The sequence below is a fragment of the Gallus gallus genome, chromosome 1 (genome assembly GCF_016699485.2).
Source record: "Gallus gallus isolate bGalGal1 chromosome 1, bGalGal1.mat.broiler.GRCg7b, whole genome shotgun sequence".
Lineage (NCBI taxonomy): Eukaryota > Metazoa > Chordata > Aves > Galliformes > Phasianidae > Gallus > Gallus gallus.
Window position 1 is genome coordinate 62,128,734 of NC_052532.1, and position 14,524 is coordinate 62,143,257.

Genomic DNA, 14,524 nt, shown 5'->3' on the forward strand with positions numbered 1-14,524 from the left:
AGCTAAGCGGGAAACGAAAACTCCTCGGCGTTGAGGGCGGTGCTCGCTGCCCTCTGACGCAGCCGGGTGGAGGACGGCATTCTCTCGGGTAGCACCGCCGCGGGTGGTGCCCTCCGCATCGTTGATGCGCTTTCCTGGCCCGCTACGGCTGTATGCGGCCCCGGGGGAAAGCTGAAGGTCGGCCGTGGTTCCGAGAGCTCGAGATCCCGCGGGAACCGGTAGGAAACCTTATCGACTGTTTGTCATTACGGAGAGCCGCAGCCGCAGGGCTCTGGTAGGGAGATCCCATGCACAGTGTGTCGGGGTGTTCTTGACTTCAGACTCTTACTGTGTTAATTAATGGGCATGAAGTCAAAGGGATGCAAATAATTGGCGTTTGTAGCTGCTGGAATGATTGCTTTTGTCTGGCTCAGCAGAAATATTCTTTAATGAACAAAAATATATATATAAAAGGGAAAGGAAAAAAAAGGGAGCTGAACAAACGCGTAGTTCAACAGAGGAGTGGGAAGTCTCATTTCAGTCGCATCAAGAGCAGTGCAGAGAGGGGCTCAAGCTGCACCTCAGGGCTGCCATGATCTCCTTGAGTCCACCATCATCTCCTCCAGGCCACCATAGAATCCTAGAGTGGTTTAGGTTGGAAGGCGCCTTAAAGATCACCAAACTCCAGCCCCCTACTGTGGGCAGGGTTGCCGGCTACTAGATCAGCTCCTTGGGGTGGCCATTATCCCCTGAAGCCACCGTCTGTCCACTTGGCAGCCTGTACCCCATGAGGATAAAGGAGTGATGATGGTGGGAAGGGTGACTGGTGACCAGGGACGGAGGCCATCCTCAGGTAGAGAGGGCTTAGGTGGCCAAGGGGCAGCAAGACCACAGGATGCTGGGGCTCAGAAGACTGTGGTATGGAGGTGTAAAGGGGCCATGGGGATTTGTCATGGATGGCCGGTATCCTGAGTGGACAGACAGGCTGTGGTGCAGAGTGAGGGTGAAAGGGATGACTCTAAGCTGAAGGAGAGGTTGGGCAAGACGGCTTGCTGATGATGGGTGAAAGGTAGAAGCAGACATGGCTGCTGCCTTCTGTCTGCTTGGAGTTAGCGTGGTCACTCGGCTCATCTAAGCCACATGCGGTACTGAGTCATCCCCTCATCTGCCAGGGAAACAGAGAAGGGACCCTGCCCCTTCAGTAAGAGGGGAGTAATCAGGGCTAAGAAGCGAGCCTGCTCTCCGAGTCCCCTGCCCATTTATGCAAGAAAGGGATCATGTGCAATATCATGTGCAAATCTTAGGAATGCTCTATTTTTTATAGCTGAGACAAGGCAGTTCCATGCAATGGTTGGGAAATTCAGGTCTTGTCCTTGCTCCCAAGCTAGTGTTCCTGTTAGCAGTGTGTGGGGGAGAGTTTCATCAAACTACAGACCCAAATCCTTCCGTCTCTGTAGATTTCTGTTCCTTCCTGCACTAGTGTCATTCTACCTATTTCTCAAGCCACCCAAAGCTTCCTAGCTCTGAGCTTCCTTGTTCATCCCACCCTTAAATCTACCAAAAGCTACATCTTGCAAGTTTTCCTCATCTCCAACACACCCATAGCTGCTGTTCAGCTCCCTCTACTCTGCTGATCATTTTTCCCTCCTTTCTGTCTCCTCCTCCATTCCCTCTGGCTGACGGCATTACTCACACTCTTGCTGATATGCAACCAGTAAACCCACTAGTTTCCTCTGCACACAAAGATGCACTCCTTCTCTGGATGGGATTTCAGAATCCTGAATGCCTGGTTAAACCACTTTCCAGGAGACATACAGAGTGAGTTCTGACTGTTTTGCAAAAGAAGAATTTGAATCCAGTTTAACTTTTCCTGAATAGCTGTTCAAATCACTGCTTTTCCATATAAAATGCAGTGTTCTTGAATCTACCTTTCAATTTCTGAGTTTTTTCCCCCACATAAAATTCTTCAGCAAATTTGATGATGTTAAGTGAATCTGAGCATGGGACACTGTGATTTTAATTTCTTCTTAGCTTAGTGATTGTTTTGAGTTTTACTTAAAGTGTCAGCTGCTGAATCGTAAGCATTTATTAGAGTAGTGGTTCATTCAGACTCAAGATATTGTAATTGTTCTCTTACTTAAACAGTTCCTTTGTGATCACTTGAAGAAGCGTGAACTGAAAATGATATTTAGATGCTGAAGTGCCTTTAAAAATTGAAATACAAAGTGCCACAGTAGAGCTGTGGTTGGGATGCTTACAAACAATGTAGACAGCCCAACCAGAAAATAAATGCTTATCAGCTCAAAAGATTAGAGAGGGTGAAATTTTCTCCTTTGGATACTCAGGCGTTACTTCTACTAAACAGAGGAGATTTGCAACATCTGACAGTTGAACGATTGTATTATTCACTGAATTGTGAATAAGTAGGTGTGTCTAGAATTCTGTTGGTTAGGTGGAGCTATTTCTGTGGAACCCGGGGACATTTATTTAGTCACAGGGGGGAAGTCAGGATGCCCAATTGCCAGCAAGCTCCGTGTCTTTTATCTTGCTGATATATTGCCCAATTACCATGCCCATAGTAATTGAAACGTACCAAACACTATTGCACTAATCAAACTAGTTTTATTGACATTCCATCATTTTAATCATGAAAATATGAAATAGAAAGAGAAATTGTGTGTTTCTGGGTGTTCCCTATCTTTCTGATCTTTTTGTGTCCTTCTGCAGTCCTTCTGTGATTGTACATGCAATGCTATTGATGAGCCATAGAGGTGGGCATCAAGAAAGCAAGAAGAAACTAGAGATATCACCAAGTGAGACCATGAAGGCAGAAGAAGAAAATTATAAAGAGGAAGCCAAAGAGCCAAAGAGCGAAGACTGGAGGCCACCATCAGTCTTTGGCGCTGCAGACTTAAAAAACAGTAATCAAGTTTTGTCTATTCTTTGCACGTATTTTCTGTCTTTAATGCCTTCTGTTCCATTACTTTTTCCCCTTCCAACTCCTTGTACGGGCCATTGCAGCTGAGAATAAGTAGATGGCAGCCTTTTTCCAAACACAGCCAGCTTTGCCTATCGATTTGCTAAACCACAGAGTAGGTCCTAATTACTACGCTGTGTCAGGAGATTGGCTCCCCAAAAGCTGCCTTCAGTACTTCAGGTGTGCATTCTGTTCTGTATCACATAGATCTCTCATTACCACTGGCTGTACATGTTTCACAGTTGTTCTGACTTTCTGTTCCATTTCCTTTCTCCTGACTTCAGAAGATAAACTTTTACTTTCTGATGATTTACTGGTATTGCTTTGGGGTACAGAATATGCTTTTTTTCTACATGCAGTGTAAACAGCTGTGAGTTACTTTTTCCACTTCTCTCAGGCTAGATCCTTTCTTCAAAACCAAGACAAAAACAATAGCAGAGGTAGGCTGAAAGGGTATCTTGAAGCTTGTGTGGTAGACACTTAACGTGTGGTCCCCACATGCAGCTCCTGATTTTGTTGATAGGCCTGGCTGTTTAAAAGGCTGAATAAAAATGTTCATACGGGCAGCCTTTGGTATCTATTTATTTTAAGTGTGTTATGAGAAGACTGAAAGTAGAGGAGACATCTGAGTATCATAATCCAGGCTGACTTGGATTTTTCCTGTCAGTTGTCAGAAAAAAACCCAAATGTTATCTGCTTGAGGAAAGTAGGTTGGACCCTCTCTCGGGTCTGAGCAAGGTGTGCACTGAATGGCGGAATATGTACGAAGATAAGTTTACTGACCTTTACATTGTTTTCATTTTCTTTTCTTGTCACCTGTCTTTGGACTTACTTCCTCTTTTCCTGTGCCTACAGGAGCTGTTGGATTGTACAACATTGGACAGACCTGCTGTCTGAACTCCCTGCTCCAAGTGTTCCTTATGAACATACACTTCACAAAGATACTGCGAAGGTACTGCCTGCTTGAACTACCTGAGATGGTTCTGTTGTTGCCCCATTGTCTTTGGTCCTTTTTTATATGGAACATACATTTGAAGGACTGACACATTAAGAGGTGTCAAGTACTTCCAGCTCACTCAGAAAGATCTCTACCTTGCTGTGGCTTTTATTTTACAGAGTAGGGCCTACAAAGGCAAAAGTTGCATTTTCTGACTTGTTAGTCATCTCTCATGTAATGTTTGCACATTGAGGCATTGCAGGCTTGAACTGAGTCCTTATGATTTGTACCTGTTTTCCATAGCAGGATATGATTTTGTTCCAGATATGATCATAGCACATTATAATTAAAGGATGTGCCATGTATAACCATATCCACTATTAACATTGTAAGCATGTGAATATATACGTATTGGTGATCCATAGCCTCTGGCCCCAACTGCCCTGGCTAACTCTTGATAGAGATGAATAAGTGTGGTAGCAGGGAGCAAATACACTGTTGTTTTGTTCTGCTTGATAGTGCTTTCTACTTGTTTGTGAGCAGGATGTGGGCTTCTGCTTCTCTGTCTGCCACACCTACAACTGGTGTCCAGTTTGCTCAGTTCACTGTAGCTTTAGGCATCTAAGTGGATCATTCCTATTCAGTCTTTTCTCCAAATCTATTACACACTCACCAGTGTGCAGAGGGGGAAGGAAACAAGTTACAGGTGTGCAGGGATGATAAATATCATTAAAATGGCAAAATAATAGGCTGAAGGTTACGATTATTATTTAAAGAAAGACATAGAAAAACATCTTGACTATAATAAGTTTAGAAAGGATAAAGAGCTTTCCATTTGGCATATAGTTGAAATTGTATATCTTTGGTATATTCAGCATTTAATAACTGTGATATATCTGCTCATGAAATTTTGAGGGTATGCTGAAAATGAAGGAAAGAAGAGGTGTAAGACAAGAGCAGCTCTGGAACCAGCTGTAGGTAATGTTGCTTCAGAGCACAGAAGGCACTGCAAGTTCTGCTCAGTTTACCCCTTATTCAGAAATGAGCCAAATTAAAATCATAGCCTTCTGCTTTAGAACTGTCAGCTTGCACTGTAGGTTGAGCTAGTGCAGCTGTTTGCTTGCCATTTTTTCCTTATTTTGCCGAAAACATGCCCATTGTGGTTCTTCTTGAGTTGCTATCTGTGCCATCCACCTCTGCTCCTTCAAGTGTGGTATCTAATATTCCTCCATTGTGCTGCTCGGTTACCATTAATTTTACTTCTCTTTATAGGATCTCAGTGCCAGTGTGTGCTACACAAAAGAAGAAGAATGTCCCATACCAAATGCTTTTGCTGCTGGAGAAGATGCAGTGTGGAAAGCAGAAAGCAGTTTCTCCCAGAGAGCTTGTTCTCTGTCTTGAAGCACACAGAGTGACAAGTAAGCATGCACTTTCTCATGCCCACCTCTGCCTGCAGACTGAGAATGTTAGTTATCAAGCACTAGAAAGCAGTGCAGACCTTGGCATCTCATTCAGAGGTTCAGAAATGCAAGAAGTAGGTACATGATGATGTAGTGCTCTTTATAACTACCTCCCTGTCATGAGTGAGGTGCTGTGTCTTGCTTCTGACTTAGTTCGCTGGTGTCCAAAGGATGCAAATATGATCAGCATGCTGGAAGACTCAGCTGTTGATACTGGACAGAGTGAAAGGGCTGTGCGAGACATAGAGTGGATGGCTTATGGCTCGGTTTGTCTTGCTATCCTACTGTAATAACAGTGAAACTGCTATTATTTCATATTATAAAGAGGGGATCATGTTGGAAAGATACTGAGCTCACCTAAATCCCCAAGGATCTTATTCCTGTTCCTTGTTACAATTGCTAAGAAAAGAACTTACCGACCTACCCTCCCATCTGCACGTGGGCACAAACGAGAGAAATAGTTATATGCACAAGTGATCAGTAGGGATGAGATGCTGAGGGTCTGATTATGTGTGCAAATATGGATGATAATTTGGTAATTTGCATACAAATGCCCTGATCTTCATACAAAAAGTCAAAAGAAGGCAATTCTGGAAGAGACAGTCAATAACCAGCCCAGACCTGTATGAAGGAGGAACATGAGCTAACCTTAGTATTTCTATTTATGTAATTCTTCCCTCTGAGGTTTTGCATTCTGCCTTCTCTATTTCACTTAAAGAGAGATGCCCAACTCAATGAGGCATCAATCAGGCTTATCCTCTGGTAGGTTATAGGCATATGCTAGGCTCTGCGTCCTACTGACAGAGATGTTCCTCTTGCAATGGGTAGTTCAGTGGGGTAATCAAGCACTCCCATCTTTTCCCACTGTTTGCTCAGGTCATGTGAAGACACTGTAGCTTGTCTCCAGACTAAGCTGTTCCTGGTAGAAGGTGGCAATGGAACAGAATACAGGTTCTAATAGGGAAGAACATATCTACCTTTGCCATCTGTGGATAACATGCTTGGCACTCTTGATAATACTCATTGAGGTTGTGTTTCCTGTTTGTCCAGTGTTTGTACAGTATGATGCTGCCCAACTCTTTCTGACTCTTTGGAACTTGTTAAAGAAGCAGATGAAAAACCCAGAGCTGGTAAGGATGATCAACGAAGTGAACAACAGACCCCTTGGCCTTTGCCATATGTGCTTCCGTCTGTTTCTCCAAGAAGAATCCCATTCATTGTCAATTATCCTAAATTGAATTCTTGGAATTATCTCCCATTTAAATATTCCCTCTCATATTTAAATGACAATGTTGATCTCATAGACTTCATCGGTTTTAATCACACTTCTATTGCTCCTACGTTTAGAGCGTGCCAGGTTCTCCTTTCTAACAGGAGAATCCATTAATAAACGATAAGACTGACCGTTCAGCAACACCAAATTTGGTTAAGTTGCATGTCTTTACTTCCCAAATTTCTGTAAGAATTAACTGACGTCTTTACACAGTTCATTCTTTGAAGTCAGCCATGCGCATTTCATTATGGGAAACTCTTGGTATGTTCTGTATATGACAGTTCCTACAAAGAGAATGGTGTAAAGTAAGAAAAAAGTGTCTGTTCCTCAAATCAGTATCATAGTTCTGCTCATACACAAGACAGATTCCTGTTACTATCCCAAACAGAACAGTAAAATTGCATTTAAAGCAGACATTTAGCTGTCCTTTTATAGGAGATGTCTTTCACCTCCATCAGGGGGTGAGGGGAAGGAGCTGTTCTCCTTTAAATGGTGGGAATTGTCCAGTCCACATAAGTCAATGTCAGATCTGGGTTCAAGCCTTAAAGTGCCAACACTTCGTGAAGTGGCATGTCCCTTCCCAGCCACAGAGGGAAATACCTCAGTTGTGTTCTTCACTAACCTTGTTTTGGCCATTCTTACTTCCTCCAGGTTGAAAAGCTGAGTGATCTGTACACCATCAGTGTGCAGGAGCACCTGGCCTGTCAGATATGCTCTTCTGAAACAAAGAGGAACAGCAGCATGTTAAGCCTTCCGGTCCCATTACTGGATTCTGACTCTTCCATGCTGAAGACTCTGGTAAGTTCAGTGATAATGCTGTCACCTTAGAAAGAAGATTCCCCTCTATTCAGTGTCAGAGCCATCTCCCTGTAGGACTGGTGTCTCCCAGTACACATCTAGAGAATCTCGGCAGACTGTCTGGGGCCTTTTCTCATTCACATTTCTTGCTTGTTTTGAGGGCTTTTGAACTTCTCCGGAAAAATGCCTGTTCAGTTTTGAAGAAAGAAAATAAAACCTTTGAAGGTCCTTTCTGAGAACGTTGTTGACTAAATACTCTGTAGGATTCAAAGACTTACACTATATGGTGATGTGTACTTGTGAGAGCTTAGTTAGAATAGTGAAGTGCCCTAGATAAGTTTTAGTCCCTCACCAGGCATGCTGCATTTGCCCAGTGCAGTGTTCCTTTACTGTTAAAACAGTACTGCTGTTTGATATCCAGGTAAAGAAGTGATGGTGGCTGTATGGGTGCCGTGGCAAATAGAAAGTGGATGTTTCAGGTGTCAGTGGACAACTGAACCTTATTCTGATCACTTTATGCTGTTCCAGGATAAAGGAACCTTCTTCAAAATCATTGAGGCTTCGGGATGGTGTAAAATACCCTCACATATCAACAGCTTTTTTGTGCCATACTTTAAGAAGTAAAGTACTTTTCCAGAGCTAAGAAAGAGGAGACGTATTAGGAATTGTTTCTTCAGAGAAGATTTGCCATAGTTCTGCACTATCAAAGACAAGCAACACAACAGGGATGATCCTGTACTAGGCTGCGTGCCAGGTGTATGACACTGTAATGGAATGCATGATAGCTAAGGGCTGGATCTGGGATCCAGTCTCACTTTTCACCCATTGCAAGGGTAGAAACTGATGAAATCTCAGGGCTGTGGTAGGAAAAGGGGTATATTGCATAATATGTGTCCTGTTTGAAAGACACGCAGTTATTTGTTGCTCGCACTCATTCTAAAATTGGGTTTAAAACAATGTGTATTTTGTTGATCCTTTGTGGATATTTTTTTCTTTATGTAAAGAAGATGCTCTTTCACCTGCTGAAATAATGAAAGAAGTGTCTGTTTTAGAACTGTCCTGGCCACACTGCAATAGAAATGATTGGACACAGTGGATGTGTGCACATGTGTACATATATGAATACACATTCAGTGTAGTTTGACTATAATTATGTCTGTACAGTCCATTGTAATAGGAGAGTCACTATGTCAGGGGAAGTTTTACAGTCATATGTTTGCTGACTTCAGATGGTAGGAGAGAAGGAAGTGTGGCTCAGCAAAGTGGTTAAATTTCCCAGCCCTGCATTACCCAGTCTTCTTACTTAGGAAGTCTTCTTACTGCAACCTTCCTTCTTAAATTCCATCTTTGTATGCAGAAGAATAAGGGTTATTTTGCTTCTGGGAAAAATACTCTTCACTCTCCCATGAAGGCAAACAAACTGTGTGTTTAGAGCTCAAGTTACACAAAGAAGGAAAACTGTTTTTTCGATACTGTACCTATATGTGTTGAAATGACCAAACCCTTCCTCTGTTTTCTTTGGCTAAAAAATTAAATGCATTACTGTCACTGTGACGAGCATGTTTTACAGTGACACTTGGTGCTTAGCCTACAGGTTGCTGAACACATCACATTTTCTAACTGCTTGTGCTGTTAGTTATTCAAGAGAGTCTAACTTACAGATGAATGCAAGGCAGGCAAAATCTTTTTAAACACTAAAAAAAGCAGAACAATGCAAACTGACTAGCAGCACTTGATTTTGCTCTTCCGTTCATGGTAAAGGACAGAAAACTAATTTTTTTCCTTGCAATTAAAATTTGCCTTCTGGAGCCTTGTTGTCTACATGCAGCCTGTGAAGCAAAGTAGAAATAAAAATCTAGCTTGAAGGAAGGAAATAAAGTGAAAGAAAACTGTTCTGTCTTCTTAGGAGAAGTGCCTGCAGTGCTTTTTCCGTCCAGAAGAGTTGACTGGTCACAACATGTGTTTCTGTGAACACTGTGGAAAGAAAACACCTTTTCAGCAAGTAAGCAGAAGTATTTCCCCGTATGCCTCTTATACACAGAACTCCCTTTAGGACTGGGAAAGATGGAGAAAGAGCTCAACCGTATCAGTTTAAGAGATCAACAACTCAAAGCTATGTTGGCATAGCAGTGTCAGCTAGGTAAAAGCCATATGGCAAGATCCCTGCTGTGAACGTAGCTCTAGTGACAAAAGAATGCTTTAGTGGTTTTTAATATAGGTCACCTAGGGGTAGACAAGAGTATGTTACTGGTGCTGTGCATACCTTTAAGAGCAGGAGAGTGTAGGGTGATTTCTTTTCTCTCCTCTCCATTGGGCTCTGTGTGTTTACAGTATTGGTCTCTGCCGCAGATGAATTACCTGTTTCATGCAGAAGCAAGTGCATTGAAGAGAGAGGTGTGTAGGGGAAGAGTGCCTCAGCCCAAGGTTTGGAGGGGACTTTCCATGACGTTTTCAGGATTGGTCCGCCCTCCTAGGCCACAGTGCATACATGTCTTGGTGGCAGTCGTGGCAGAAGCAGTACTATCAACAAAGGTAGTGCTAGGTGGAGTGAGCTGACAGCGTGGCATCCTGCACACAGCTCTGCTGGCTCAAGGAAGTTGCCTTGCTTCTCCTCACCATGCACAGTGCTTGACTACCCACTCACCTGCCCAAGACCCCATCCAGTTTATCAATGGTATTGTGGTGCTTGGGTTTAAAGAGGTGACAAACACATCAGGTATTTTGCCACTGAAGAGTACAGCCAACCCAGCAGACAGAAAAAACTACTCCAATTAATCTTCACAGACAAGTTGTGCAAGAGGGAAATTTCTTCTGAACATGACTGTTTTTTGTTGTGTAGAAACAGCCTGCTGATTGTGGCAGCTAGGCAGCATGCTGCACCATCTGTATTTTATGCTATGGCTGATTTGGTTGCCTAAACAGTCTTAAATGCCATAATTTTCCGTCCATGGGTTAGTGAACAGAGGGAATAGTTATGGGAGTGCTACCAGCCTGGGGTTAGGAAAGCAGATGAGAAATGAAGCAGCCAATGAGACATGTAAGGCTCAGTGCTGATCAAGCTGAAGTTGAGAAACCTGATCATCACAGCTCTGTGTAGATGGGCTTCTACACTACATTCACTGCCTGGCAATGGCTGTTTCTACCCCAGCTCCCCTGGGTTTGCTCCTTGGTTCTAAATGTCATTATTTATTCCATTTCAGAGTGTGAAGCTAGTCCACCTGCCACAGACTCTGACCATACACCTAAAGCGCTTCTGCTTTGGAAGATCAGCTTACATCCACAAAATTAGCAACTGTCTGCCATTCCCACAAGACCTTGATTTCAACGCAGTCTTGACAGAACAGCAGTGCCAAGCGTATGACAATGAAAAGGTGAGATAATCCTAATGCCCTGTCTAAAAGAGGCAGATTTTCTTCTGCCTTTAGCTCGAATTTGATAAGAACAGTGCAGACTTCATTTCAAAGCACTGTCTTAGAAATGTATGTCTCAGACTCTACCTGTGCTTGGTGTTATCTGACATCTCATTGTTTTGACTGGTTCAGTCTCCAACGGAGTTTTCTGCCATGAAGCCAAAAAACAAAAAAGGCTTTATGGTTCTTTTTCTTCCTTCTGAGAGCAATGAGTATAACTTCTTTCTTCCATGTCTGAAAATACTGAAGAAAAGATTTAAACACTGTCGATTTAGTTGACCAAATCCAGACCTTGAGGTTAGCAGGAAGACGACAGCTTTGCCAAGCAGCAGAGTGATCTGCCACATTGAAGATCTCTTCCTCTTACTGAGAATAACAAGGGAAAATGGGGCAACAGCAAAATCTCACTGGTGCAGTGCTTGGCTGCAGCCCCTTTGTCACCCCTTTACTGCCTCTTTGCTGTCCTATTGTCTTTTCTATATTCCTGTGATCTCCAGGGAGACTGCTAGTCCACAGTTGGCAGGCAAATCTCTGAGGGTAACATTACAAAAGGCAGGATGCTCAGGGTCAGTCTAATCTTTCTTTTTTTTTCCCTTATGAAATACACATTCTTTCTGTCCTGGTTGCTGCTTATCTTCAGCAGCGGTAAATGCAAATTGCCTTACTGAAAGTTCCTCTTTACAGGCTGCCTGGAGGTATGAGCTTTTTGCTGTTGTTGCTCATTCAGGAACAACTAGCTACGGACATTACTGTGCCTATATTCGAAGTCTCACAGAATGCAAATGGTATTGCTTCAACGATTCTTTTGTTGAGCAGGTAAGGAGACAAATCCACATTTCTTTTGTAGCTTTCCAGACACTCCTCTAGATCTCACATAGTCTGACTGACTGCTAATTAAAGAGAACCAGGAGAGGAAAATGAGGCTGCAGAGTTTTGTGCATCTCTTTCCTCTTCTACAGCATACTCAGAGCTGAGGTCAAGATGGCTTTAGCTCACGACCTCAGGATCTGCTTTGCATTTTGCACAAGCAGCCATTGACTGTATACCCTACATTATGTACTCTAGATCTGTTCAATGCTTTTTTTTTTTTTTTAAGAGGCAAAGGAACTGATTTTCCTCAAAAAGCATGATCAACAAACTGTCTAATTAAAATATTTGTTGTTCCTGAAAGTAGCAGTTGTATCACTGTCATGAGGACTGTTGTGCTGGTATCACAGTATGTCCATCTCAAGAGTTTTTACCACCCTTATCTTCTGTGCTTTACATCAGGTGTCGTGGGATGATGTTAAAAGTACCTATGGGCATTCAGACCTCTACTGGTAAGGAAATGCCTCTTTGTTTTTACTTATTGCCACTCTGGCATCTGCAGAATGATGCAGCAAAGTGAGGGAGAACAAATGATAGGAATTGCCCTTTGCCTGTCATGAGCTGGGGATGTTGGAGTGTATAGGGAGCATTCTTGTGTTCTGGTTACTTGAGACCATTATACTGACTGTACCTGAAGCCTGCAGTTGTCACAAATAGTGCTGTAGGAGTGGTGGTGTTGTGATTGACCCTTGATCCTGACTAGCGTTAGGTACATCAGTCAGGATTCCTCGATGCTTTGTATGTTGATGAATCATAAGAAAATGAGCATGGAGAGACTTCCTCCTATAAGCTATAGTGCTGCCAGGGAGGTTAGCATGCTGCCATAGGAGCACTGGGTAGGGCCACTTCAGCTGACAGAAAGGTGAGAGGGAACAAACCTGGAAGGTTTTTTGCAACTGAGATCAGTGAGATCTTCAAACATGCTAGTTTTGCTTTTTCTTTTTTCTTGTAGGGGACAAACAGCATATCTCTTGTTTTACATGAAAAAACAGCCCCAATAGCCTTATCTAGCTGTATCAGAATGTTTTCAGAAGCTGTGCCTTGCCCGTGGAGCTCAACATCTGCAAGCCAGAGTGGATGTGTGCAAATGCTCCTCAAGGAAGAACTGTACTCCATCAACAACCTCTGCATTCAGTTGTTTTTTTCCCCCACAAGAGAAGTGCAGGACAAACTCAACTGGAGAAAGGACCTTAGAATTATTGCATCTAGAAATCTTTTCTTTCCTGCCATGTGATTATTTATTTATTGTATCCTTCATATTTGTGTGATTCTATATATTAATTTTCTCTTAAAAAATAATAAAGTTAGTTCTTTTCTCTGCTGACTCACCATGCTGGTGCCTAGATGCCAGTACAGAAGAACTTTTTGGTCTGAAAGCCTGCATGGTGTTCCAAGAAAGCACATGGTGCAGCTGGAGAGCCATGGCAGCTATAAGACCAAAAGAGCTTTTCAGGCCATGTTTGATGATGGCAAGCTGGGCAAGGGACCCTGAAAGTCTTGAGAAACAGCTCTAACAGGGATCAGGGCCCTTACAACACATGCAGCAGTGATCACAGAATCATAGAGTGGTTTGGGTTGGAAGGGGCCTTTAAGATCATCTAGTTCCAACCTCCTGCTATAGGCAGGGACACCTCCCTCTGAACCAGGTGGCTCAAAGCCCCATCCAGCCTGGCCTTGAATGCTTCCAGGGAGGGGATGCTTACTCTTAAAATTCTTCAAGGAAATGAATCACCGAGGAATTGAGATGTGATTGGAAGTTGGTGTCAGCATAAAGAGATGTTTTTAAATCAGGAGCTATTGTAGTAGTTGTGATGTAGGAGATGAGTTTGTATGCGTTCAGATAGACGATTATCGTTTTATCATACCTGTCAGGCATATATGTGTATTTAGTGGAAATTATTCACCACAGTAGTCAAAGATTATGGTAACACACTCCATACAATGTGGGAAGAGGAGAAAAAAAATGCCCTGATATAGTCGAACTTTTAGGAATTTCCTTTTTTCTTCAAGGGATTGCCATCAGGAATTGTATTGCTCTCTACTTTCCTTCTCCGCTCATGAAGTCAAAAATGTCCCTCAAGCAGTAAACGTTTTGTATAGTACAAGTTTGTAAAGAAAGTAAGTCATTTTCAAATCTCAATTTTCAAATCAATTTCAAGTCCTGCCACGTTGTGCTATTAGTTCAGCCTATGTTCCTGTGGTGAGACTACGCAGCTGGAGGGTTCCTATCTGCTTTTATCCTTTATCTGGGAATTGCTGAGACATATATTAAGAATATTTTCAGTCTGTATGCCAATAAAAAGAAATCTCTGTTTTTTGTTTGTTGAATTCAATGGTATGGGATAAATCCCCTAGCAAGTAACCTTTCTGAATTGTTCTTGGCCTGGATGTATCTGAAAACATAAATTGCCTGGTAAGGGCCGCTCAGTTCCCACAGGTGATGAGCCTGCCCCACCTCCAGCAGCAGCACAACCCAACTACTGAATGTCTCTGCGGGCATGGTGTTCCCTAAGGTGCTAAGAAATCAGGAGCTGTCAAGTCCCCAGTGTGGTGCTGCCAGAAGTGCATGCTACACTTGCATGTTTAATACTGATGAAGAATAAGGTAATTCTAACAATTTGGGCACCTAATTTCCTGTATTAGAAGCTGGAATGCCTCAGAGAGAACAGAAATGATGTAAGGCAGAACACATGCTATGTGACCTGACCACAACAACTGGCTTTCTGAGCTTTCAGATAAGAACAGTGGCCTACTAGAACAGGGATTTAGCATCTTCCTATAACCCTGCAGTCACCCTGAGCTCTCCACTCTCCTCTCTGGTAC

General features: G+C 42.9%; 1 protein-coding gene across 2 annotated transcripts; it reads left to right on the forward strand.

Moving 5' to 3' along the window:
* Positions 1-75: 75 nt before the first annotated feature.
* Positions 76-14,015, forward strand: USP41 (ubiquitin specific peptidase 41). Of its 2 annotated transcripts, none has more exons than XM_004937958.5 (11): positions 76-274; positions 2,707-2,900; positions 3,812-3,908; positions 5,166-5,311; positions 6,404-6,483; positions 7,278-7,424; positions 9,331-9,426; positions 10,625-10,795; positions 11,519-11,650; positions 12,104-12,153; positions 12,654-14,015. In XM_004937958.5, exons 1-11 carry the CDS (start codon positions 153-155, stop codon positions 12,700-12,702), a joined length of 1,284 nt encoding a protein of 427 aa, XP_004938015.2. In that variant the 5' UTR covers positions 76-152; the 3' UTR covers positions 12,703-14,015. The 2 variants fall into 2 exon arrangements, with proteins under 2 accessions (XP_004938015.2, XP_416398.4); XM_416398.7 differs by having other exon boundaries at positions 76-218.
* Positions 14,016-14,524: the final 509 nt, after the last annotated feature.

What these genes read in the sequence shown, in the direction of transcription:
- USP41 (XM_004937958.5), top strand. Translation starts at nt 153, where the DNA reads ATGCGGCCCCGGGGGAAAGCTGAAGGTCGGCCGTGGTTCCGAGAGCTC. An exon ending in TGAAGCACACAGAGTGACAA is followed by an intron (nt 5,312 to 6,403) that starts GTAAGCATGCAC and finishes CTGTTTGTCCAG; the next exon opens with TGTTTGTACAGTATGATGCT. An exon ending in AGATGAAAAACCCAGAGCTG is followed by an intron (nt 6,484 to 7,277) that starts GTAAGGATGATC and finishes TACTTCCTCCAG; the next exon opens with GTTGAAAAGCTGAGTGATCT.